Below are 27,833 nucleotides of genomic sequence, written 5' to 3'. Positions count from 1 at the left end.
CGTGAATCTGGATTTTATGTGTGCTTCGATAGCGTGGGCACATGAAAACAAATGCCAACTATTGTCTCCCTTTTTATCCAGTTTTAGTGAATATTGTCAGATGTATTGGCGGTGGTACACTGATGTCTGGTGTGTTTGACCTATGGAATCCCCATCACAGTTTACCTACAACCAATGGATAATTCCAAGAGTATACAGAATCTGCATATCTTCAGCAGGTATGACCAAGACAGAAACACAAACACAAATAACATTATTTTACAGTATTTATTCTCAACAATGTGAATCACAATGGATGATGCATAGTTACCATAACAACATATGGACAACAAATCTCTTAGGAAACTGTGCTTTCTCCATACACAGAAGCAACAGTGATTTCAATACTCTAGGTTAAAAGGAAATATTTTTTCATTCTGTCAGTCATGAGATAAATAGTAGTGTAAAATTAACATTCATAATCTGTAAAAATCCATCATTAACAGTTAAATGAGATTAATCCAAAGTTGAAATACTAACTAAAAGCCTTAATTTCCAACAAACTGCTGTCTGTCTTCATACAAAGCATTTCTGTTTCGGCAGACAATCAAGATTGATAATTCTGGTATCAACATTTAATATTTATGTTTACATGTACTTTAGATGTTGACAAACTTTATACCAAATAGTGCGCATTGACATAGGCCTGTATTTTTACATTAGGAACTCATGACACAAATTCTAACGATAATAATGTAAATCAATGGTTAACACCCCCTCACCAAAACTAAATAACTTAGTTCCAGTATCTCTCTGTTCTTTATCATGCTGTGATTAATGCTAGTCGTCACACAGGTAGTAGCTCCAGTCATCAAGCCTATTCAGGTATATGAAGCTATCATACTTAGTTTTCTTAATGCTTTGCACACAAACTGAACATGGATAAGCTATGAGATTTATGTAATCATATACAGTAGATGCATAGATCTGGCTCTTTACTGAGACAATGGCGGCAGACTAGGGAGGAATACCTTAGGTTACATACTGGTGGACTAGGAAGTTGTAGCTTCAATGGCAAGAAACACAATACAATGGAAATAAATAAACACTTCCCAGAAATATCACAGGATTTAACTTAATTGATTACCTGTATACATTGAGGCAAGTACATAGGGACGTTAAAATGCTGACTGATACCAACCTGATTCCACTGATTATTGCAGCCATCTGAGAATAATTGTTTATCATCATGATCAGGATTTACTAGATTCATAACATACAGAGTACATTTTTAAATATCCAGTCAACTGTCCTCCAACAGTAGCAATTTGCATTCACATTCCTCAGCAAGTAATAATTATAATAATAATTGCATTTATATTGTGCCAGATTCATTCACCAAGTGGATGCTGATAGCGCTACACTATTATTACCCTGGTCAATGGATCAGTGAGCACTCGATTTTCATTCTCAGCTCCCTGGGGAGTATACAACCCCAGGTGCCTGTGAGGCGCATGAAGGTTAACAGTCACATTACCATCGCATCCTACCGGGTACCCACTCACTGCTGGGTGAACAGAGGCACATTTCAAACAAAGTCACTTGCCTAATGCATTTTGATCATGAAGGAGGTGGGCAAGGTAAGCACATACAGGGTACTGTGTGCTTAACAGTGAGTCTCACATCTCAAGCATCACATGTATGTCTGATACATATTACTATGAAAACACCAAGTCTTATGTCTTCAGTGAGGCTTGCAAGCAGCTGATCATTTCCCTCTCCACACAATATGCACAGGATGGTACACTCAGAGTGATACATCAACAACCAAGTCCGGCTTGGTTTAATACAAATGGTTATGTACAATGATTCATGATTACTAACATGGAACCCTACTACATGTATGTACAGGCAAAGTCTAATTAAAGCCCTTTAGGACATGAGAGAAATAAAAACAAATAAAATATATCAATTTAAATATTCACGAGTAAAATTATTATAAGAAAACCAAACAAGTTCTTTTTTTCTAAAAAATTCAAATGAATGAACTAAAACCATAACATCAGACGAAGAATTAATTTTCTATTTTTAAATGATGATCAACATCCCAGTCAAGAAAACATAATTTTGAGAATTAATTATTAAAATCCCATAAATCCAAAGCGTTATGTAAGAAAACAAGTGGTTTTTTTTCTAAAAAATTCAAATGAATGAACTAAAACCATAACATCAGACGAAGAATTGATTTTCTATTTTTAAATGATGATCAACATCCCAGTCAAGAAAACATAATTTTGAGAATTAATTATTAAAATCCCATAAATCCAAAGCGTTATGTATGAAAAATGGAAAGTCTTGTGTAAAAAATAATGATTCTGAAAGTACTGAATTAAGACCTGACTACACATGCAAGCGAGGTGGATTTCGTTTGATATCACATGGTCTCGATACTGGCTGCTCCTCTCCATTACTGTATATACACATGTATACAAAACAATACATCTCAGTATCTACATTTACTATTAGTTACCAATAAGTACATGTGTTCAGTGAATTAATTTGTATCTGTGCAACTGAAATTTCACAATGCTCAAAGAGTTATACATATTCTTAACACAATAACAAATTTGATTTTTATAATATTTTTATCTATACTATATCTGCATATAAAATATATAGAACTTAGTGTGTCAAAAATATGTAACAACGTGGTCATATTATATACAAGAACATACATATTGCAGAAATCAACAAGATTAAGTTTTATTATTAAGACAAATATGAAAATATGTGGCAAGTCATTGTTAATGGAGACTCAACGTGATAACATTCCTTGGTTTTGATTTTGTTTGTTCTTATAAGACAATGCATAAACACAATGTCTGCATAAATACACTTCAGAACCACACAATATCTAACATTTTCCACTTTGAAAGTACAAAACATTATCAAGCTACAAACTTAACTGACAAGACAAAGGAATAGAAATGAACAAAACACTCACCAAACACACTGTGGTTCAGATAAAGGCTGATTACAAAGACTGAGTAATAGTTTCACTGAAAGCATGCATCATTCCTGAGTACATTTGCATGTCTTATATAACATTAAAGCGATGCTATGAACAAGCTATCACATTTCTTATATTCATACAAACCCTTTTTGTATAAAACATTGATGCATCATATTCTATTTTCACATGTTCATCGTCATATCCTATTCAACACCTGGATGCAGCACAACTGTCAGATTCAAATGTACTCATCCTGTCCATCCCCATGATGTAGCATATACATTTCTCCCACTCCAACTGTCCGGGTACCTTATCACACTGTCATCCTCTAAGTTCCTATTTCCCAGCCCAAGCAGCATATGCCATTGTTCATCATCTCACAACCTGGAGGGCAATCTGGATGCATGCTCTGTGATTGTCTGGAGGCAGCGTGGCATCTTCCTCTCCCTTGATACTTCAACATCTCTACCAGTGTTAATGTATCATGGGCATCTGGACCAGGTCAGGGCACATCACATGCTGAAGTGGTTGACTAGTTAATCAATGGTAACATGTCCCATCACAACTCCACATCATTGTTACATCTGTTACACTGTTATCACTTCAGTGTCTGCTTGATCCACATGGGCAAGGATTCCAGGCCTGCAAGGATTCCAGGCCTGGTGAAACCTATGGTTGGGTCTCCAGCGACAGATTCACATAGTGACAGTGGCCTGGCATCCACGTTACACCACATCCTGTACAGCACAAATATTCTGTCACAACAATGCACAGGATATGACAGTATGATGTCATTAACCAATTCTGTGTTCATATGGTCTTCAGTCTTCTCCACATACCACTGATTTTCATTCTGCTGAATGTTTCTCATACCACTTCTAAACCACTCAATGTCCATGGTTTATGTTGAGAAGTGACTGACTGCCACTTTCACACAATTGTGGCAGGTACTATGTCCCATAAAGTATTCCTGATACAAGTCTGAAATGATGCATGTGTTCTGACACAATAACATATACCAATTTCAGTGTTCTGAAGCTGGACAAGTTAGACCTGGGACACCACCAGTTGCATAAATACAGCATCAGTTGCATTAATGAAGCACAATACCAATGTCATTTCAAACTCTTGTCTCAACTTCATTCTTAAAGTTGAACACACTCATGTCCAGTTTCTTGAAAGCACTGTTGGAGCACAACAACAATCATCAACATCCATATGGTGACAACGTCAAGACTCACTTGAAATGTGTTGCAGTTAGAGGCATACTTTCATAATAACTTAAAAACATCACATAATTAATTAAAGTGTTCATCACATGGATATAAAAATACTGAGTTGGCTTTTATGGCAGTAACCATAGAAACCAAATCATCATTGATGGCTTGTGTTGAGCTAGTATGTACAGCTATAGTTAAGATAAAAACTGTCATCACATAGATTAACTGTTAAAGATTCAGCACCTCTGATATATGTTATCATAAATGATACATTAATATCTCTAGATTTCTGTTGTCTGCAAACCATCAACATTTCTCGTAGTAATGACATCGTTGTCTTTATGAGCATGTCCATTGGTAATCTTGAGTTTCCCATTTGTGTGTTGAAACTTCTTGGAAATGTCATGATTTTTAAGGTTTCTGGAAGTTTCGTGTTCATTGAGAGCTGCTTTAAGATAGAGGTCAGTAGAAGAAAGACTGTTAGTGAAATCTTTATCCTCAGGGAAGATATTCATAGAAACCTCCTGCTCATCAAAGGGTTGTCCAGGATCCACTGCATTTTCATCCAGGGAGTTTTGCCTGAAACATAATGATCATTAAATAAATGTGACACAACCCTTTCATTAATCATAAGAAATCTCTGCTGAAAGCAGCATTCATTGTGGGATTCCGGGCACTATCATAAGTATGTATTAATGGGGCACTATCAAATAGTGATGATACCAGGTGTATCACTATCACAAAGTGTCCCGTGAAAGATTCTGGGTTGGAATTGGTCATCAACAGTCCATCCTTGTCAAAAGAGACGATGGGATCGGGTGGTCAGGATCGCTGACTTGGTTGATACATGTCATCATATGCCAACAGCTTTGATGGATGCTCATGATGTCAAATCCTGGATTGTCTGGTCCAGGCTTGATTATTTACAGACTGCCATGATACAGCTGGAATATTGATGAGTGTGGCAATAAACAACAAACCAAACCATCAAATTGTGAAAATACCCGGTGTATCACATTCAAATAGTGGTGATACCAACTATTTCACTATCAAATAGTGATGATACCAACTATTTCACTATCAAATAGTGGTGATACCAACTATTTCACTATCAAATAGTGATGATATCAACTATTTCACTATCAAAGAGTGATGATACCATGTATATCACAATAAAATAATGATGATACAGGTGGTTTATAATGACTTGTCACAAGCATCAGTCCTATTCTTTCGTCATATAGGCTCCACAATACATTCACAAATATTACTGAAGGATGTCTTGGGACCAAGAAAAGATACCATGTTGTACAGTGGGAAATGGAAAGGAAATTGATAATTTAGGAATCTTTTAAATAAAACTAAACTGGATAAGCAAAGTACTGATATGAAATGCTGGCCATATTGCAGATAAATAGCAACAGAGTTCTGCACTAGTTGTACAGTGTATATGGAAGACCTGAAAAATTACAGAAAGGGACGATGTCTTAGAAAATGATATTACAGGGGTACATAACAACTTCTAAGGAAACTTAGGGGAGATTCAAAATGAGTACAGGAAATTTGTCATTGTACATTGTTGAATACTTTTAACTGTTCACCAAAATAAATCATTTCTACTTTTTCCACTGAGGAATATTTTGTCTGAACCAAAACCAGGTATTCTGTCTGAACCAAAACTAAATATTTTGAAGAAACCAAAACCAAATATTCTGTCTGAACCATAAACAAATACTCTGTAGGAACCAAAACCAATTATTCTGTCTGAACCAAAACCAAATACTCTGTCTGAATCAAAATCAAGTATTCTGTCTGAACCAAAACCAAATACTCTGTAGGAACCAAAACCAAATATTCCATCTGAACCAAAACCAAATACTCTGTAGGAACCAAAACCAAACATTCTGTCTGAACCAAACCCAAATACTCTGTAGGAACCAAAACCAAACATTCTGTCTGAACCAAAACCAAATACTCTGTAGTAACCAAAACCAAACATTCTGTCTGAACCAAAACCAAATACTCTATAGGAACCAAAACCAAACATTCTGTCTGAACCAAAACCAAATACTCTGTCTGAATCAAAACCAAATATTCCGTCTGAACCATAAGCAAATACTCAATAGGAACCAAAACCAAATACTCTGTAAGAACCAAAACCAAATATTCTGTCTGAACCATGAGCAAATACTCTATAGGAACCAAAACCAAACATTCTGTCTGAACCAAAACCAAATACTCTGTCTGAATCAAAACCAAGTATTCTGTCTGAACCAAAACCAAATACTCTATTGGAACCAAAACCCAATATTCCGTCTGAACCATAAGCAAATACTCAATAGGAACCAAAACCAAATACTCTGTAAGAACCAAAACCAAATATTCTGTCTGAACCATAAGCAAATACTCTATAGGAACCAAAACCAAATATTCTGTCTGAACCAAAACCAAATACTCTGTCTGAATCAAAACCAAGTATTCTGTCTGAACCAAAACCAAATACTCTATTGGAACCAAAACCAAATATTCCGTCTGAACCATAAGCAAATACTCAATAGGAACCAAAACCAAATACTCTGTAGGAACCAAAACCAAATATCCTGTCTGAACCAAAACCAAGTTCTCTGTAGGAACCAAAACCAAACATTCTGTCTGAACCATGAACAATATTCTGTCTGAAGCATAAACAAGTAGTCTGTCTGAACCAAAACCAGATACTCTATAGGAACCAAAACCAAACATTCTGTCTGAACCAAACCCAAATACTCTGTAGGAACCAAAACCAAATATTCCGTCTGAACCAAAACCAAATACTCTGTAAGAACCAAAACCAAATATTCTGTCTGAACCATAAGCAAATACTCTGTAGGAAACAAAACCAAATATTCTGTCTGAACCAAAACCAAATACTCTGTAGGAACCAAAACCAAATACTCTGCAGGAACCAAAACCAAATATCCTATCTGAACCAAAACCAAGTTCTCTGTAGGAACCAAAACCAAACATTCTGTCTGAACCATGAACAATATTCTGTCTGAAGCATAAACAAGTAGTCTGTCTGAACCAAAACCAGATACTCTTTAGGAACCAAAACCAAACATTCTGTCTGAACCAAACCCAAATACTCTGTAGGAACCAAAACCAAATATTCCGTCTGAACCAAAACCAAATACTCTGTAAGAACCAAAACCAAATATTCTGTCTGAACCATAAGCAAATACTCTGTAGGAAACAAAACCAAATATTCTGTCTGAACCAAAACCAAATACTCTGTAGGAACCAAAACCAAATATCCTGTCTGGACCATAACCAAATATTCTGTCTGAAGCATAAACAAGTAGTCTGTCTGAACCAAAACCAAATATTCTGTCTGAACCAAAACCAAATACTCTATAGGAACCAAAACCAAATATTCTGTCTGAACCAAAACCATATACTCTGTAAGAACCAAAACCAAATATTTTGTCTGAACCATAATCAAATATTCTGTAGGAACCAAAACCAAATATTCAGTCTGAACCATAAGCAAATACTCTATAGGAACCAAAATAAAACATTCTCTCTGAACCATAAACAAATATTCTGTAGAAACCAAAACCAAACATTTTGTCTGAACCAAAACCAAATACTCTTTAGGAACTTAGACCAAATATTCTGTCTGAATCAAAACCCAGTATTCTGTCTATACCAAAATCAAATACTCTGTAGGAACCAAAACCAAATATTCCGTCTGAACCAAAACCAAATATTCCGTCTGAACCAAAACCAAATACTCTTTAGGAACCAAAACCAAATATTCTGTCTGAACCAAAACCAAATACTCTGTAGGAACCAAAACCAAACATTCTGTCTGAACCAAAACCAAATATTCTTGAAGAACCAAAACCAAATATTCTGTCTGAACCATAAGCAAATACTCTATAGGAACCAAAACAAAATATTCTGTCTGAACCAAAACCAAATACTCTGTAGGAACCAAAACCAAATATTCCGTCTGAACCATAACCAAATACTCTGTAAGAACCAAAACCAAATATTCTGTCTGAACCATAAACAAGTATTCTGTCTGAACCATAAACAAGTATTCTGTCTGAACCAAAACCAAATATTCTGTCTGAAGCATAAACAAAGAAAGAATAAACTTCAATTTCTTTTATATTTCAAAACTTCAATAACAGTTAAAATATATTTCCTTTAACACACACCAGTAAATGGGATTACATAATCAAAAGAAACAAAAGAAAAGGATATGTGATAGAATGTTATCACAAAGAGTTATAATAATAATTATACTCAGAAAATAACTTTTCAGTTCCTGAAAAAATATTCATGCAACTGCAAACTCACTATCTACATCACAAACTGCACACATGGATCAATTCAAGCATATATGCATGCAGTTATGCACCGTTCTGGCACCTAGGATGAGCGTGTGCATCAAAAAGTGTTTGTGCAATGTTAGAGGAAGTGCATGAAACATACAGTAACTCTCAGGAAAAGAACAACACAAATGAAATCATAATGATATAAACATGTCTTATGAAATGATCTCTTTATAAAGAAAAAAAGAAAATGTTGTATTTTGAATTGCATCAAAGGGTCATCATAAACTAACTAACTTAAAATATTAAAACTCAGAGTAAACATCCATAAACCAAGTTATGAAAAAAACCTAAGAGGCAAAAAACAAATTTAATAAAATGACAGTACAAATGTCTTGGACAATGGCTATCCAGATAGGGAGTATCATTTGAGATGGTATGTAGATAAACATGATTTTAAATGTAATGTCATTTGATAATTTGGGATAAATACTGCCTCGTACATTGAAGCTGACCTGTTGAGCACACTTGGATATAAACAAATGGAACCATATATATGTATGTGATGTCCTAAAATTTGGAATTTATTCGACAAGTTTTGTCAGACTTCATTAAGCACATCCAAATGTTCCTTCACTAAAACTTAACATACAAAAGCAGGAAAGGAATGTCAAACGTCTTGGAGGAAGGTGCATTGAAGCTTGGAAGGAAGAAATGTACTGCAAACAGTCAAATAAAGAATAAATCTGACTGAACACTTTCAGCTGGCTCTTACCTTAAGCTGTTGCTGTATTTCTACACAATTTTGAAATGGAAACATAACGTGTTAATCACTATAGCAACTGAAGCATTTCATTTCTTCTTCTACAGCATCGAAGGGTAGGGTGAAATGGTGTTTCACAAGACCAATGCTAAGGAATATGTTGTTTGGAACATATGATCAAATCCTGTCAGGTAAGTTTTGTAATCATCGAAATAGGTAGGTTGTGGTGCTAAATAAAAGGTGTTAAAATGTTCATGCTAAAACAAGTAAATAATTGGGAAAATGTGCTCATTTATGATGCAGAAATAGTCATATCATTGGGAGGTATTAGATTAAGTATGGCGATGGCCGATGTGAATCAACAGTTATAAGTTGATAAGAATGTCATAAGAGCCAAGATGCGGAATACTTCTCAGATCTGTTCATTAGCTACTAAGCACAGTTCACAGAGATCAGTACCATAGATAAGGTATGTATATAGCAAATACATCTCCACAAGAAATGAAAACAATTTGAGCTTCTTCATCAAAGAAATATCAATTATGGGCTTAATGCAACAATCCTACTTCCTGTTACATACATGTGACTTAATAAGTGAGTGAGTGAGGTTTTACGCTCCTTTTAGCAATATTCCAGCAATATCATGGGAGGGGACACCAGAAATGGACTTCACACATTGAACCCATGTCGGCAATCGAACCCGGGTCTTCAGCAAGACAAGCGAACACTTTAACCACTAGGCTACCCGACTGCCCCTTGACTTAATAGGTAATACAGAAATGGTGATGAATTTTACCTCTTGAGACAGAGTATGAGCCTACAGTCACACATCAAAACTGCCGAATATTTAAACCTAGTTTCACTCCTCAAAACAATAACCTACCACGGAAGAACATGCAGGCTACTATCAAAAGGTGAACGTGTTTGGATGGAGTCAAACAAAACACCACATTAACTGAATATACAAATGTTACTAAAACCATGCAGCCACAAGTGCACCTATGATTCTATCTAACCTCAACAAACACAGCACATAAGTGACAGTTGATACGGAAAGACTTCCACCCATATCCCCTGTTATTATTATATGTTTCATACCGTGTGCTCAATCCTTTTATCTTTTAGAGAGAGAGAGAGAGAGAGAGAGAGATACGGGCGGAAGTCTTACTGTTGATGCAAAATTAGCTTGAAATCAAACTGCTTAATTCTTTCATTGGATTGTTTGAAAAATTAAACAAATATTCCCATGCCCATCTAATACATAAGCCTTAATCTGACCACTTCAACCTTAGGACAACAGAAACTGATCTTATAAATCATTATTCTTAAGGAACATGACTATGTTTATATAAATTAAACATGCTTTCTTTGAATCTTTCACTGACTATTTTTCTTCCCTGAAAATAGCATTATGAACAGTGCAACATTTACACACACTAGAATGTCGTGCCACATAAGACTACAGCTACCTGCCCACCCCTCCCCTGCTTCGAGATGGACTCACCCGTCATCATCCACCTGGTCCAGCAGGATCTTCTCCAGGTAGATGGGGTTGGCACTGAAATGTACAACATGGGCTATAAACATAATATCACATAGGCTGAAAAAACAATATTTGGTTCTTTGACAATGCCCTCATCAGTTAATTATTAATCAGCCCACTTGACAGGTCATTGACTACGAACCAATTGTTTCATTTTTTCAGCGCCACTTTTAGAATGATCAGCATACTCTCTGCTAAACCTATAGATAGCAATATGTGAAATGACTTCTACTTCTAGAGAGGGGGAGGGGGGAAATGCATGAGGCTTTTATTTGTGAATAATGTTGAACTTTCCAGGAGAGGGACCAGACGTGTGACACCCAACATCACTGTCAATAGCTAAATCTGACTTCACACGTTTTCATATATCCATTTGAAATAAGATCAATTCAAGTAAACACAAAGAGAAAAACTGAATTATCCAACAGTCCTTTAACGTGATAAAATGAAAAGATAACAATAATTATTGTCAATGGATAATAGAACATACACTATTACAACTTATTTAGATTCATTTCAATCTTCTTAAGTTAATACATGAAGTTGGTTATTTTCAAGTTGTTTGTTATTTTACAATACAACATGATAAAGTTTGTTTGTTGTTTGTTTATTTGTTGTTTAACGCCGCACTCAGCAATATTCCAGCTATATGACGGCGGTCTGTAAATAATCGAGTCTGAACGAGACAATCCAGTGATTTACATCATGAACATCGATCCACGCAATTGGGATCGATGACATGCATCAACCAAGTCAGCGAGCCTGACCACCAGATCCCGTTAGTCGCCTTTTACGACAAGCATAGTCGCCTTTTACGGCAAGCATGGCTTCCTGAAGACCTATTCTACCCCGGATCTTCACGGGTACATGATAAAGAGATGTAGTCTGTGGTGCATCACAATGAACAGTTCCAACTAAAAGGGGAGACAAGTAAGGGTAGAATCACATACACAACACAGTCCAAACTTTACTGACAGTATCCACTGGGGCAATCATGCACACCTGGGTCTGGTTCTAGGATTTGACTTCACGATGTATGTCATGTATATCATTAGCATACAACAGTTAATACACCCGTCCAAATGGTTATCAATATTTATTATTTATAAACACCAAAATTTCCGAGATAAAATCCGAATCACCAAGTAGGTAAACTCAGTTTATAAAACTCATAAAAAGTGTTAATTCTTATCCTAAAGTTAATCCAGGCTGGAATTTAAAAAGCAAGATTCATGCCAAATAAATATAACCAACAGAAGATGTGGAGGGAAGCAAACAAGGGAAATGAACTGAACTGGCTGGTATTGAGTGTTCCTGCTATGCAATGCATGCACAAAACAGAGGACAGCCTACTCAATGGTGTATTACAAGTTCATTCTGAAATAGTTTTAGAAAAATGACAAATATGTATGGTATAGAGCATGCATTTAAAATGTGCAGATTCACAGCTACCTATACACAAAGTAGGATTTGTGATTGACATGAGACACGTTTCAAAGGAATTGACAGTTGTCAAGAAGTCTCTATTTCTGATAGGTGTAGGTGGATTCAGCTACACTTTCAGCCATCATGTTTGTTGGTCAATAGTGAGAAGCCAATCCGATCATGCAACAACAAACACTTTATGATACAAAAGGAAAGGCAACATGAAGTTTTTGGATACCCACGTACGCTAAAATCTCGTCTGACCCTCATACATTCTTGGTCTGAGGTTATTGGGGAGGAAACAAAGCAATGCCAGGTATAATTCATGAAAATGGATACTATCAAACATCAGAAAATGAACAGGGATACAGCAACACGTCCTCCTCACAACTACTGGTATACTAAGAGAACCAAGAGATGAAATCTGGGGAAACTCATACTACACCCTCAGAAGATTTAATGCATGAATGCTAATAAAAAATATCAAAATAAATCATGAACTATTTCCTAAAATAGGAGCGAAACTGAAAATAATCATGCAAGTATCATCAACAGAACATGACAACTATCTCAAATGTTTACAATAATGTAACAACTTCTGATTGTGAATATTTAAACTCGGACTTGAAATGACAAAACAATTTTAATTTCTACATTATTTGAAATTTCATTTCTTGATATCTGTGCCTTTAGACGGCAATCATACTCACTTCTCGTAAGAGTGGATGTTGGTGCCTGGCATCTCCAGCTTGTACAGGTCCGAGTCCTGGGAACCTGGAAGAGACAAATACAGGTATCTACAACATGACCTTGACCTTGACCTAGACAAGCAGTGGCATAATCTTATCCTTTCTCGAGGAAGTCAAGAATATTTATCTATGTTAATTATTAATATGATCTTTCCAAATTTACTTAAATACAATTTCATAAATTACTGTGCAAATTATGCTATGATCTGTTGCTTTGTACACTACTGTAAACATACTTATTGTTGAAGAATGGACTTTATTTGTCCACTATAAATAATGACTGACTATTGGTTTTCTAACATGCATATATACACAAAGTGCATGTGCATAGCTATGCTTCTATAACCAATATGTATTTAAACTAAATTAACTAATGGACTAAAAACTAATTAAAAAACCTAACAAGCAGCAAATAATTAGGCAGCATATATAATGTGCATTAAAGTATTACGAACAAAAGTATGAAATGTTTCTAAAATGCACATTTATAGTCACATGAAACATTTGTGAGTCTATGAACAGAATAAATCTGCTAGTAACAAATTATAAACATATATTTTTTTTAATTATTTTAGCATACAAACATTTACTAACACACTGACAGACATTCACTAGCAACTGAACACAATTGAGTACATTTGAAAACCAGATGTCCACTAATGAAATGAATCATCAAATAACATTAAAGCCAATGCAGTCAAACGATGTGGAGGATATTTTTAAATATCTGCTAATACAAAGGTGCAAAGTTGGTGCATTGGTTGTTTATGTTAGCAAAAGAATGGGAAACATTAGTGAAGAGAATAAGAAAGGTTAAGACATGTTTGTAATACAGCACTTATACTTTTGCACTTCTGGACCCACTTGCACAAAGTGATCTTAGCCCTTAGACTATCATAAGACTATGTTAAAGTATGGGAGTTACGATCATCTTAGAGCTAAGATCGCATTGTGGTCTCAGGGAAATATCAAAGTGATGGTTCCCATGTATAAGCTACAGTGTTTCTACATAATGCCTGAAGGCAGAACTTATCACCTCTTTCATACAGAGACCAATGATAACCACATTTGTACCACATACCCAGACAAACATAGCATCATCATACACAAGTAGGTCTTGTACATTAAAAACATTTACTTTTACTTATCTTTACATTGAAAATACACTACATTACACAAGCAAAAGTTAGTATCATGACGTCTGAGAAGTTTACAAAACTGTGCATTGATGATGGGTGTATTTCGGTCTGTATAAATTTAAACAGGGTGGCAAATTTGTCATTCTTAAAGTAGGGTTCTGCCGAAATATTTACTTATTTCTCTATTAACAATTAGGCATACTCTGAAAGCATGAGTTGGTTTGTATAAATCGGTGTATGTAGGAGTTGACTATAAAGCCCTTAGTCAGTGTTACCCATTAAATGCATTGCATTGAGAAGAAATATCTTCTTAACCCAATCTCATTAAAATCAGATATTAGTTTTCGCTACCGCTAAACAAAGATCTGAGGACATCCCATTATGGGTCATGTCAGAACGACCTTTCGCGAATTTTGACTGACCAATGAAATGACTGACAAGAAATCGACATTAGCCAATCAGAAGGCAGCTTTCTCGAGCTTTACGACACTAGTTTCAAATTGGCGACTACGCTTCGAAACATATTTTGACGCATTCTCGATTAAAAAAATTCTGGAATGGCTTATAGATGGCCTAGATTGTAATGGATATATAAATTATATATATCGTTCGGAATACCCCGTGTAAAACATTTCGTGGTTGCATGATAAGAAAACACATTCCTACTGTCACTTTCATAATCTGGTAAGCGACGCTCTGATTGGTTGGATGAAAAGTCGTTCTGACGTGACCCGTAATAGGATGTCCTCAGATCTTTGTTTAGCGATAGCGAGAACTAAGATCTGATTTTAATGAGATTGCTTCTTAACCATGATAAAATGTTTTTGCAATATAAATTGTAAGAGCAACATATGCAATAACACTGAAATGCTGGCAATGCAATCTACAGCTGGTCTTATCCTGGGATGGGAAAGAAAGGTGTGATGGTAATAAGATGAAGCCAGTGTTGTGTGTTACTCATCTAGAATACAAAGTTAGTGTTTAAGCTGTTAGAGGTACTGCCACTCAGGAACTGTTGTCACTAAAGTAGTACCGATTGTGAGGCATGACCCCATGCCTAGCCTATGTCATGTGGGGCGTTAGACCCGTGATACCTGGAGTTTGAGAAATCCTTGGGAGAGACAAAAACAAAGTATCAACACCAACTAAGATATGACACATGAAGCATACATGTTGGAGATTACGGAAATAATGTATTGGTCAAGTATCAGTCAGCAAGTCTGTATCCTACACATACATGTATATAACTTTCTTGCCTGACTTTCTCTGAACATGCATCTTAAAGAAATGTGTTACTTCATATTTACTTTCTTGATTCTTTTATTTACAAAAACATTATGAAAGACAATTCATGACTTGGAGTTGAAATGTCTTAAAAGTGTTATAGAACTTATCATGTTTATATGTACTTTGCAAGAATTTTCTTTAGAAATGATTTTGAAAATGTTTAAAATTTGACAGTGATTCATAAACACATATTTGTGATTGAGATGCAATTATACAATAGACTCTGCTCTTAGCAGCGATTTCATATAATCATGAAAAGAGTTTTTTTGCCTATATTTCAAACATAATTTCCATAAATTTCCAAAAGATATACATTTCATGTGTGAAACTTGAAACATTCTGTTAGAAAATCAACCCTGAAATTCAAACCCACAGTTAACGAACATATTTAGTCCACACTGAAGAATTGGAACCAAATAATGAACAAACAAAACTATATGAGAGGAGAAACACCTTTATGGCGATATACAGCTGGGCTCAAAGCAGTGTCTGAAATAGCCATAACACCATCATTGGTGAAAAAATATTTTCTTATCAATCTTTCTTTGGAGACATTCTTTGAAGCAAAAGTAGTAGGAATTGTACAAAACAAACAAAAATAGCAAAATACACGTGTATTTGCATGTGATAAAACAGACTACCGGTAATCAAAAACAAACTTGTTTTCCTCAAACAGGTAAAATAGCTTTTCAAACTACTCTGTATGTCTGTACTTTTCAGGTTTATAATTCTACAGTACAATCATGAGTGAGTGAGTGAGTATGGTTTTACGCCGCTTTTAGCAATATTCCAGCAATATCACGGCGGGGGACACCAGAAATGGGCTTCAAACATTGTACCCATGTCGGGAATCGAACCCGGGTCTATGGCGTGACGAGCGAACGCTTTAACCACTAGGCTACCCGACCGCCCCCACAGTACAATCATGAGCACGTATCTAAAGATGGATGCTCTTGGTGAAATATCTCTATATATATGAACTTCAAACTCTTCAGGATATTTCTAAATGCTTGTACCAGTTGCTGAGCAATTCCAGTTCCTTTGTACAGACCTCAGTTAGAGTAAGTGAGAATGGTTTTACGCCGCTTTTAGCAATATTCCAGCAATATCACAGCGGGGGACAGCAGAAATGGGCTTCACACATTGTACCCATGTCGGGAATCGAACCCGGGTCTTCGGCGTGACGAGCGAACGCTTTAACCACTAGGCTACCCGACCGCCCCCCTCAGTTAGAGGACACAACACAAGCAGAGAGGGGACATCATGGCCTTTGTGTTCTTACAGTCCCCCAGGCTGCACACTGTTACAAGGCTAATCCCTATGTTACGGACACAGACAAACCGGCATCAGGGGCACAGATAGACATGGAGGTTTTCATTAATATTTGGTTAATCACATATATTAAATTACTTTTCTTACACGTGCATAAATAATTAAAAGCAGAATAAAGGATTTACAGTTTGTACAGAAGAAAAAAGAGACTCACATGCAAAAATAAACATACATGAATGTAGATAATGCCATCTAATACAATCATGCCAGGACAGGAGACATGAGAGGAGCATTCACACACATTACTACAGAACTGGATGTTGGTTCTCTTGAGAGAAATGGTTCCCAAAAGAAAGTGTTCATAGAGCGATCTCACACTAGAGTTTAGATTTCATTGCCACAAACTGATGTGAACTCTACAACAATTTTAAGTTCATGTTAGATTATAGGAGTGAGTGAGTTGGTGTTACGCCATTTTCCATTCTAGCCAAATCATGGCAGGCGACACCAGAAATGGGCTTCACACATTGTATCCATGCGGGGAAATGAACCCGGATGTGAACGTTTAACCACTAGGTTGCCCCAGGTTCTTAAGATTATAGGAGCTACATCAGTTGTGGTGGCAAAGGGCAGTATGCCTTGGTCCCCTCCCACAATGCTTTATTGGAACTCCAATTCAATACCATAACCTTAGAATTGTCATAGACTTGAGGCTACTCTTTGGCACGATCAATATGATTATGTAATGTATGCTTGTTTCTGTAGTGACATTGAGATTCATAACAAGTTCTAGGAACACTTTTCCCATAGGAAACAAATTTCTGTTGACACACACATGCTGCAACTAGCAAAATGGCAGCAATCTTCTGTGTTCTCAAGGGGATTTAAGTGCTAGGACTGTCATAATTCTTTCACATTAACATGGACTTAGAATAGTCCTAGCACTGGGACACCTTGTTGAACACTGCCCAGGGTCTATCATCACTAAGGGTTCAGTCAGGGTCAACAGGTCCTGCCACAATTAGTACATGTACAAGGTTCCTGAAGGTGCACACCATTGTGTCACCTATGAGAATACAATTTCGATTCTATGCCTATTATCTTCCATATTAGTTCCATATGATGTAATATGTTACTATTCATCTGGGTGCCATTGTACAAAACCACCTTAGTGCTACGACTGTCGTAAGTCTATGTTGAGGTATGGGAATTACAATCACCTTAGCGCTAAGATCACTTTGTACAACAGCATGATGGTATGTATTGAAAGCCTGAACAAAATGACAAAATTATAGCCTGTAAAATGTAATTATTACGAAAAAAGTCGCAAGATAAATAATGTTATCTTGATGACTGTCCAGTTTCTTATTATGGTATGTATTGAGGCCAGCCATGGTGTGGCATGTTGACCGTCTTCACAAGAGAGATTCAGAAGGAACCTTGGACTGCTCAGTGACTAGTGTCAACAGGCCAGTCACTGAGACCCCACAGACACAGGGAGAGTTAGGGGACATTCACAAAGACAAAATCTCAACCTACCAGCTCCATTATGAGTGACTGCAGAAAACATGGTACAGTGGTCACATATAGCATTTACATAAATACTATTACTGCTAACAACCTCGCTACAAAAACGTTTATTTCAGACCCAATTATTACAATAGACCTAATACCTTTCCTCAAATATCATTTGTACACAAATTGTTCAATCCCCATGATAGTAACATAAAACAAATTCACACTGTAACTCAGCAGTAATTATCTATTCTGACCCAAGCATCACCAACAATATCATTCACCTCCCACATGATCGTAGATATACATCTACATATATTGTCTGCTTGAAATACATACCATAAGCCATGGCTGTTGCAGCTTTCAACTTTCTTTGGTACCTGAAGAGTAAAAAGAACGTGTTAATAAATACATAAATTGCAAGTGAAGTCTTTAAAGGATAAGAATATGATAGTTCTTAAATTTCCTTCACTTATTTTCCTGATTTCATTAACAAAGTCAACTATTATAAAAGAAACACAATTTGCAGGTAGCATTATGTGCCTAAGATTTCTATTTGATCCAAGAAATTTTGATGCATATTGAACTGCTGGGTGGAAAGAGATAAAGCCATGGTAAATACTGACTTCCTCCGACTCATGTAGAATGTGACAATGACGACCACCAGCAACATGCCAAGGATAACGGACACCAGGATAAGGGCCATCTTCAGCTCTTTCTCTGAGGAGTTTTGTGGTGTTGTGGAACTTGTTGGCTGGTAAATCAAAGAATTATTTTCATAGTAAAACCTGTTTGCAATGATTTTTAAAAATTGAAACAAAATTTTATCCACTATTAGCAATTCTGGTGAATGCCACTGGAATTGGCTTATTAAACATAAAAATACCCTTTTTTCTCACATTAATTGATTACCCCTTTAAATATATGTAAACTTTTTGAAAACCCCAAAAAGTCAATTATACATTCAAATATTCATCTCTCGTTTCACTCTTTCATTGTTTTTTAGGGGGCTCATGTGGCCCAGTCATCAAAGGTTGCAGTGTAGAATTGTGTCCCTTGACAGTATGAGGATCCTCTGATCATGGATTAGAATCAGGATTCTCCCTGATGAAAATGCATGGCCTGTGAGCATCAACCGATGGGCCATCAGAGGACCTACATCGCTTTGGACCTTCCTCCCACATCAAGCTGATATACCATGACATGTTCACAACACTGCTCAAAGTGGCATAATTTACTCTACTCAACCCAAATGGTCATATTATTTTCTAATTGTCTTTTTCATGAATTCTATCTCCAAATTTACATTTTCATAATAGTAACCTTTGGAGAACAACTAAAAACAGTTCAAATGAAGAAAATGTGCTGTGTTTTCAAATATATTGGGGGGGAGGGTAATATTTATCGGGTATCTATCAACAAGAAAGCAGTCCTTGATAAGTCACTGACATCAAAGTGTCTGTTCTCAACACCAAGAAAGACAAGTAGGAATCAATTTAAACAATGAAACTAACAGCACCGTTTCATACTTAGTTATTGTTAACCCAAAAATGACAACTAGCAGCCAAAAAAATACTTTTCATGTCATAATGTGTTAGTATTAGCTATTTGCATGAAGACATTGTAGAACATGGTTCTCTTTGCAAAGTGACATTTATGATAACAAGCTGGCAATGGCCTACTCACCACTATTCTCTCAATATTGTAATCGTTCAGAATGCCTATCATATGCTCTGCATTGAAATCTATGGACCTGAAAAAGATAATGGTTGCATCTTATAAATAAATACACCTTGACCATGTTTCTACTACGGTTGGTTGGTTTGTTGTTTAACGCTGCACTCAGCAATAATCTAGCTATATGGCGGTGGTCTGTAAATAATCGTGTCTGAACCAGACAATCCAGTGATTGACAACATGAGCATCGATCCATGCAATTGGGATCAATGACATGCATCAACCAAGTCTGACCACCCAATCCCGTTAGTCGCCTCTTACGACAAGCATAGTCGCCTTTTACGGCAAGCATGGGTTGCTGAAGACCTATTCTACCCCGGATCTTCACGGGTCTGTTTCTACTACAGTCAACTTCAGCAATGGTATCATTGAGTAGAATGATTAATTAGCTCTCCTGGCCCAAATTCTAATTCCCTATATATATATATACAATGATAGTCAATATTACTGTTCGTCACAATTATCTCACAGTTGCAAATGATCACTGAAGTGGTAAGAAGATAGAACTAATGATCGTCCATGCATAAGCAACTACTTATTTCATCCAGAAAATCTCTTAACGACATCCACAGAAATGTAATAGTTTACTTTAGAAGATCCTCAGCAGGTATGACTTTATCAGTTTTGGGGTCTTCTCCATGTATCAACATGTCAGTCCTGAAGAATAGAAAACTTAATTAACAAAACAAAAACATTTGACAAAAACAGAATCGTGAATTCAACTGATTTACTTATGAATGATGTAATCACACCCTACAATCAAGCATCTCCGAAATAGACTAGCTGACATACAAGAGTTATCTCCCTTAATCACACTCCATATATTACACCATACTTGTAATTTGCATCTTATTTTCTTAATCTTTTAACTCTGGAATATTTTAGAACTCTCTCTATCACACAAAAAGACACTTGACTGAAATACACAACCCTGTGTCATGATGGCTAGCATTTACTTACTTTTCTATCTCTGGTTTTCCTTGATCATTTTCATGCGTGGAGATCTTGTCTACTACGATCCTGTAACCTGTGATATTCCGTAACCGCCTGGAAGAAATGTTGGAATTTATACTATTTGGTTTACTACTTGACATTCTATTGCAGCAAAACCTCCAGAAGAAGAATCCTTATCACACACTGTGGTCTAACATTTGCACTCTGTTGTCTCAGCTGACGTTACCAGGTAACTTTACATACCTTGGTTATCCCATTAATTTCAGGTTTGTGATGTTTTACTGTAGTTAAATATGTTTACTTTAATGTAGATCACTGCCACTCATTGTACACAGAACATATTCCCAAAAACTGTCATTACTAAATCTCACAAAACAATAACAAGCATTTCAGGTTTGATCATATTTTCATCATATTCCAAGTCCTGAAAAACAAGCTCACTCTGTAAAGAAATCCTTGACTGAGCTGACGTCTTCCAGCCTCCTCCTAAATACAACCTTCAGTCTTTGGTCATCATTGATGAGAGATATCTGCAACAGAGCATAAAGCAATGAAGACACAGTCAACTTTATGCTCACATATGTTTCAATATTCAGCAAAATCACAACTAAGACTTGATATTTCGCCTGCACAATTGTCAGAAAGTTAAAATTGGTACTTTCGAGTGACAAAGAAATGCTTTGTCAACTGGCCTTCTTTGAAAACCTGCAATGTTCAATAATTTTCTCCATTTAAAGGCTAAAAAAATAATTGTCTTGTTTCTCACCGCCTGCATCATCATAAAGTTTGCCTCACATTTTGCTTTTATTTCAACTTTTTTTGCAGTCAAATTCTGTATTCCAGTATTTTACTCATCGAGGAATACATTTATGTGGGGACGCCCTTTCCCAGGTTGATTGTACACAACTGTATATTTGGTTATACAGTTTGAACAACAACACCCCACTGTTCCTCTGTAATTACCTTGAGCTGAGCTGAATCATTGAGGCCTCCCTTATCATAAACTGCAAGATTGAGCAAGAAGGAACCAAACATGGTTGGCTTGAAGTATGTGTTTGTCTTCAGGGAACCATTTGGAAAGACAAGGAATGGTTTGTCTACTCCCATCTCAGCCAGCTCATTACGAAGCGCCTCAGGTTCAATGCCGATGTTGCCCGAAAGGTCGAATTTGTTCACTCCCCATGTACGAGAGTCTTTGTCAGTCACCTCAGTCTGATTGGAAAAAAAGTGTATTACAGCAATGTGTTACTAAGTAGACAACTGCATCATTTAATGACAAACTTCTAAATATATAAACACATAAGAAATCTTGACATGAACATGAGAACAAATTCTAATGGACTCACAGAGCGTATTCTTAATCCGGGGAATGAATTAGAGCTGAGGTTGGGGTGTATAAATACATAAAAGAGACTTTTATATAAGTTACTTTACAACAGGTTTTCTGTGAATGATATATCCCCTTCTTTCAAAACATTTAAAAAAATGGAAATTTACAATATGGCTTCCCAATGAAATGGAATTGGTACCAGTCCAACTCCACTCTCTCATCAGTCCTGTCTCTCATTTACGACTCACCTTCAACTCAAATATAATCTGTCCGAACTGAGTGCTCCTCGTAACACCAAGCACCAAGTCCTTCCTGTTAAACTGTGGCGGGTTGTCATTGATATCTTTGATGGTCACGTTCACCCACAGCAGTGTCAGGTCACTGCTGTCATAGCCCTGAGGCTGTTCACCAGGCGCTGGCCGCACAAATGTCTTGGGTTTGATGTCCTCGTAACAGAAGGGAGAAGCTTGGATGATGAGGTGGGTTGATTTTAACTGTTCTCTATCCAGTTTCTTCTTCAGGCACAGCTCACCTGTCTTGTTTAGGGTGAACGCTCCTGGGATTTCTTCAGCTGTAGAGAAGAAAGTGTTTGTGTTAGACGGCAGAGGTCTGGACAATTCCCATCTTCCCGAGGCAAAAGTGTCCACTAGCCTTTTCATCAAAGTCTTGTTTCCACCCTTGCCACATCAAGCCCTCTTTCCTAGGCTAAATAAGATTGGACTATCGCACATATCGATAGTCAACATCAACAACTGGTAAACCTTTGTATGAAAGTGATTTAATGCTGGAATATGTCTTTTTCATCTTTTAAACCCCCCCAACCATTGCCTATGTTTTTGTGTCAGGGATGAAATCGTGACTATTTTCGTTGTCTGATCGACTTGGTTGTCGCCTACGGTGGTCGCCATCTTTTGTAAAGTTTTCCGTGATAAGAACAGCGATCTGATTGAATATCACATTTTCATTTCAAGGGGCACAACTCATGATCTACGAGGATCGAGCCAAGAAAAGTGGCCTTGATGTGGCAGGGCAGAAACTAGGCTGTGATATCGGCACGTGGACATGCTTGCCTCAAGAAGAAGGACAATTCCTTAAGTGTTCCCTATACAACTATGAAGGCATCACATCATGACACATCAACCATGAACACAACACCCTATCACTATAAGGTCATCATCCTTCTAACACTTTGTATGTTAAGACTGCTATAAGAACCTGACTGCCCAGTAACAATTACCACTATTTTTTAGAAACACATATGTCTGTTATATCATACCAGGAGGCCATTATTATGTTCAAACCTTACCCTTCAAGAGTGCAAACAACCAGACAGGGTAAAAACATACACAGAGATATGATGATCTTATTCTTGTTATCATTAAAGACAGAATTTTAAATTTGCATTTTAGATCTGTTTGTGCTGCACTCAATGCACAATTGCAACCCAATGTCATGTTGGCACAATGTTAGCACGCCGATAATTACATTTTACTTGAATTACTACATGCAGTTATTTTCCATCATACATTTTGAAAATAAGAAAGTGGCGTAGAAAAGACTTGCAGCGGCCATGGTTAACCGATCTTTTTGTGGAAGTCAATCGTTAGAACTTCAGTAAGGGATAAGAGCCAAAGCTAAATCTCAATACCCCATTTCCTGGTATCTAGTCTGCGAGGGTAATGAGGGTGGCATGCTGAGGGATGGAGTTTGCTTCATATGCACACTGCTCATATCTGAGAAAACAGTCCAGCAAGCGCAGTATGCTTGTTTTAAGTGCATAAGATGTTCATAATATGAAATTCTTTTGTACTGGACAGTCAAATCAAGCACCCAACTGGCGCACACACGTGATAGTGTGTCATAACTTAAACTGATGTGCCAATGTTAGACGAAAGACCCTCAACAGCTGTCAGTAACAAACTGCTTTTTAATCTTATGTAACCGGGGGTGTTCATGAATAACAAATTACTGATACAAATACTGACCATAAATATAGTAACAGATTATGGTAAAGTTGAAGTTGATGTCGTTGTCCTTCGCAATGCTGATATTTCCAGCACAAGCGCTGTCACTCTCCTCCGCCACTGCAACAGGGTAGGGTGTGGGGTAAAGAGTTCGGTCAAACTTGGGCTTCTCGTCATTCACGTCCTTGACACGCACAGTGAGAGTGAGGTCCGTAGAGTAGTTCCTGGGAACACCCCGATCGGTGGCTCGGACCAGCAGCTGGGGGGGGAGGGGAGAATATATACACGTATCAACTGACATTGAGACAATTATTACTCAACAGAAAATGAAACTAGACACATCGTCATCCGACTCTTGTGTGATGCTAATCAAAATCTATGCATACAGGTATGTAGTCAGGGTTGGCAATTAATTTACCGTATTCGACGTAATTAACACCCAGGGCGCTCTCAAAATTGGAAATAGGGGGCTCTTATTAGAGTTGAAAGATAAATTTCATGGTTTATGCTGACAGCCTAAAATGTTTATATACGACAGATATATTTTTCCAGAATTTAATTGCCCATAATTAAGGGTGCATATAACACATGGGTGCGTATTATACGTGAATAAATAAGTCTTGTGTACATTGATCAATTGGAAGGGGTGCTAATTGGGATTGTTCACTAGCCAATATATTAGTGAATATCGCCCAGGGCACTTATTAGAGTGGGGCACTTATCATGTCGAATATGGTACTTGTAATATGGATGAGTTGGGTCATTCCTGTATGATATGGGAGAAGACCCCAACATGTCAACATGTATGTCAACCTTTTGACCATAATAAACAGTAACCCATGAACACAGTGTAAAAAACAACCTATGGCCTGAATGTGTCTAATGACAAGCTATGTCTGATACAATGCAGGACTTGAGAAACAAGATTTTTAGTTTGGAATAGGGTATTCATGTACCATGGGATTTGTTGCTCATCATAATGAACATATCAAAATCTGCATGCAAGTCCACTGCAGCATTTTCCATGCTTTGACTTAGCTTCAAATAATATCTACTGGATTTACTCTTATTACATGTATGCATGTACTAGTGATGGGTATCGGCCTGACTTATTGGAGTCATGATTCATGGACTGCATACCACAACGTATTGCATGCATTTTTTCATCTGTAATTTGTTATGACACTGAAAATAACTGGACTTATAACGTCGGACTGTTGATGTGATCACAGTGCATGTTTACTGAAACATTATGTACAGGAAGCTGGTCGTGAATATTTTGCTCTTTCCATCACAAGAATCAGTTGCTAATTTCTGAATTTCATAATTTCAAGTTGACTTTTAACTTATGTAAACTTTGCCAACTAGATGAAAAAATGCATGATTTTGAAAAACACAATATACTGGAATTTTGCAAACAAATTGTGATACATATTCAGAAGAATTTTGAATTGTGGTATGCCGATATACCGGTAATACCACACACCTCTAGTGTGTATTACACACCTCATAGCTTTCATGTGTTTCCCGGTCCAGCACCTCCCTGTTGGTGAGGTTGCCTGTGAGGCTGTCCACATGGAACTTCTGCCAGTCCAGGCGCGACTCAGTCTCCACCAGTGTATACACAACTTCCCCGTTACGGCCAAAGTCGTCATCCTGTGCTTGCAGCGTAATGATGTGTGTTCCAACTGGCTGATCCTGAGAGAAAATATACACGTTAGAGATTTGCTCCACTATGGAAACATACAGTATGGAACTGTATCGGTTAAGAAAGCTGATGTATAGAAATATTTTTTCCTTTAAATTAATATAATGATCTTATCTATTTCAGTCTGAAGTATATTTCATAGTAAATCTAAGAACATATACATGCTGAAGAATTTATTCAGAAGTATAAAATGTACTTAATTAAAATGAGTGAGTTCGGTTTTACGCCGCATTTAGCAATATTCCAGCTGTATCACGGCGGGGGACACCAGAAATGGGCTTAACTCATTGTTCCCATGTTGTTAGTTGAACCTGGGTCTTCGGCGTGACGAGCAAACATTTAACCACTAGGCTACCCTACTGCCCCTCATTAAAATGAGTATGCAAACTTGATCAAACTTCATTTACCTCTTTAATAACAACCACAGGATTGTCTGGATCAGGAACCACAAATCGGGGAGCATCATCATTGACATCCAGAACTTGGAGGAAGAGCGTTGTGGAGTTGGAGAGTTGCGGCGACCCCATATCCTTGGCCCTCACTGTGACATACCTCACTCCCACTGTGTTGTGAAGGTCAGCCTGGACGGAGATGATACCTGTCACGGCGTTGATGCCAAACAACGCCTGGTTCCTGTTGTTGGTAGCATTAGAATCACCTTCAAGACTGTACACAACAGTTCCATTGTCGCCAGCATCATTGTCGGTGGCAACAATCTGGTACACACTGCTACCTAGGGGAGACGACTCTGGGATACTTTGAGAACCAATGACAGCAAATTGTGGAGCATTATCATTGACGTCCTCGATTTGGATGAGTATTGATGTTCTATTTGATCTCTGGTCTTGAGGTTCCTTCTGGTTGTCCCTGGCAACCACAACCAGGGTATACTCATCTTGGGATTCTCTGTCAAGAGGTTTGTCTACAGTTATCTCACCCTGAAAGCAATACAACACAAGAACCTATCAAACCAATTCAAACAAACCTGACTTACAAATACTGATCCTTCTCAAAATAACAGCAACTATTCTATACAAGGAAACACATGACACTCATTTACTGTCAATAATATGTTTGATCTGCATATGCTGTTGAGTGCTTATAAATGAAGTTATTTAACTCTCAAGTTTTTCACTTACAAAATAATACTGGTCGCAAGCCCTTTGATGATTTAAAGGGAAACAATCAACAGGAAGGGCATACAGTGATATATGCAATCAGTATGGAACCAGGTGAGAGAAAGGTGATAACATCCAAATACTACACCCCTACTCGGCAAATACTGTGGTCCTACTTGGGCTACTTAGGTGCAGTTTAACTTGTTTTAGTTGTCAACTATGCTCAAGATGCAGTTTGTAGTTCCAGAAAGCGTTATCAAGTTATTTTAATACCACTTCGTGCACTATAAACTCACATTTCACAATATAAATCAATCTAGTAGTTGATGATTACCCTAGTTGCAAAGATGCAATGTCTATTTTACAGACTGGAAATGGGTAGCAGACAGTGAGGAATAGCCCCATGTACGTAATCTTACACATGTCGGATAACTCACATTGCTCTCATTAATGACAAATGTTCCGTCATTGTTGACCCCATCAAGCAAATAAAAGACTTTTCCGAAGTTTCCGATATCGCTGTCTATGGCACCAAGGGTGACCACTACGTGTCCAACATTTGCATCCTCCGAGACACGGGCAGTGCGGTTATGAGGCAGGAAGACCGGAGAGTTGTCATTCGTGTCCAACACTGTCACAAACACCACCGCTGATGAGCTCTGAGCAGGAACACCATTGTCTGTGGCGATGACAGTGAACTGCAGTGATGATCTTGCCTCTCTGTCCAGCTTTCGCTTCAGACGGATGATACCTTAACAGAACAATGTACACTGGTTTTATAACATGAATTATCTG

At 37.2% G+C, this 27,833-nt stretch overlaps 1 protein-coding gene across 14 annotated transcripts in view; it reads right to left on the bottom strand.

Annotated features, from left to right (window-relative positions):
- Window positions 1–253: 253 nt before the first annotated feature.
- LOC124131883 (cadherin-23-like) overlaps window positions 254–27,833 on the bottom strand; it is a 107,124-nt gene continuing 79,544 nt past the window's right edge. For 7 of the 14 annotated variants that reach the window (XM_046495397.2, XM_046495423.2, XM_046495404.2 and 4 more), the window contains 16 exons: window positions 27,476–27,789; window positions 26,328–26,858; window positions 25,719–25,910; window positions 24,234–24,471; window positions 22,497–22,819; window positions 21,882–22,130; window positions 21,360–21,448; window positions 20,925–21,011; window positions 20,553–20,621; window positions 19,914–19,980; window positions 18,854–18,981; window positions 18,567–18,607; window positions 18,252–18,269; window positions 12,976–13,039; window positions 10,802–10,855; window positions 254–4,791 (listed from right to left, as the gene is read on the bottom strand). In XM_046495397.2, the coding sequence (XP_046351353.2) occupies window positions 4,494–4,791; window positions 10,802–10,855; window positions 12,976–13,039; window positions 18,252–18,269; window positions 18,567–18,607; window positions 18,854–18,981; window positions 19,914–19,980; window positions 20,553–20,621; window positions 20,925–21,011; window positions 21,360–21,448; window positions 21,882–22,130; window positions 22,497–22,819; window positions 24,234–24,471; window positions 25,719–25,910; window positions 26,328–26,858; window positions 27,476–27,789 (2,762 nt within the window). In that variant the 3' untranslated portion in view covers window positions 254–4,493. Of the gene's footprint in view, window positions 4,792–9,308; window positions 9,330–10,801; window positions 10,856–12,511; window positions 12,547–12,975; window positions 13,040–15,186; window positions 15,265–18,251; window positions 18,270–18,566; window positions 18,608–18,853; window positions 18,982–19,913; window positions 19,981–20,552; window positions 20,622–20,924; window positions 21,012–21,359; window positions 21,449–21,881; window positions 22,131–22,496; window positions 22,820–24,233; window positions 24,472–25,718; window positions 25,911–26,327; window positions 26,859–27,475; window positions 27,790–27,833 lie in introns of those variants that run through there. The other 7 variants (XR_006860739.2, XM_046495455.2, XR_006860738.2 and 4 more) reach the window with 7 other exon arrangements.

The sequence above is a fragment of the Haliotis rufescens genome, unplaced genomic scaffold (genome assembly GCF_023055435.1).
Source record: "Haliotis rufescens isolate VD_foot unplaced genomic scaffold, xgHalRufe1.0.p SCAF_20, whole genome shotgun sequence".
Classification (NCBI taxonomy): domain Eukaryota; kingdom Metazoa; phylum Mollusca; class Gastropoda; order Lepetellida; family Haliotidae; genus Haliotis; species Haliotis rufescens.
This window is presented reverse-complemented; position numbering and strand designations above follow the sequence as displayed.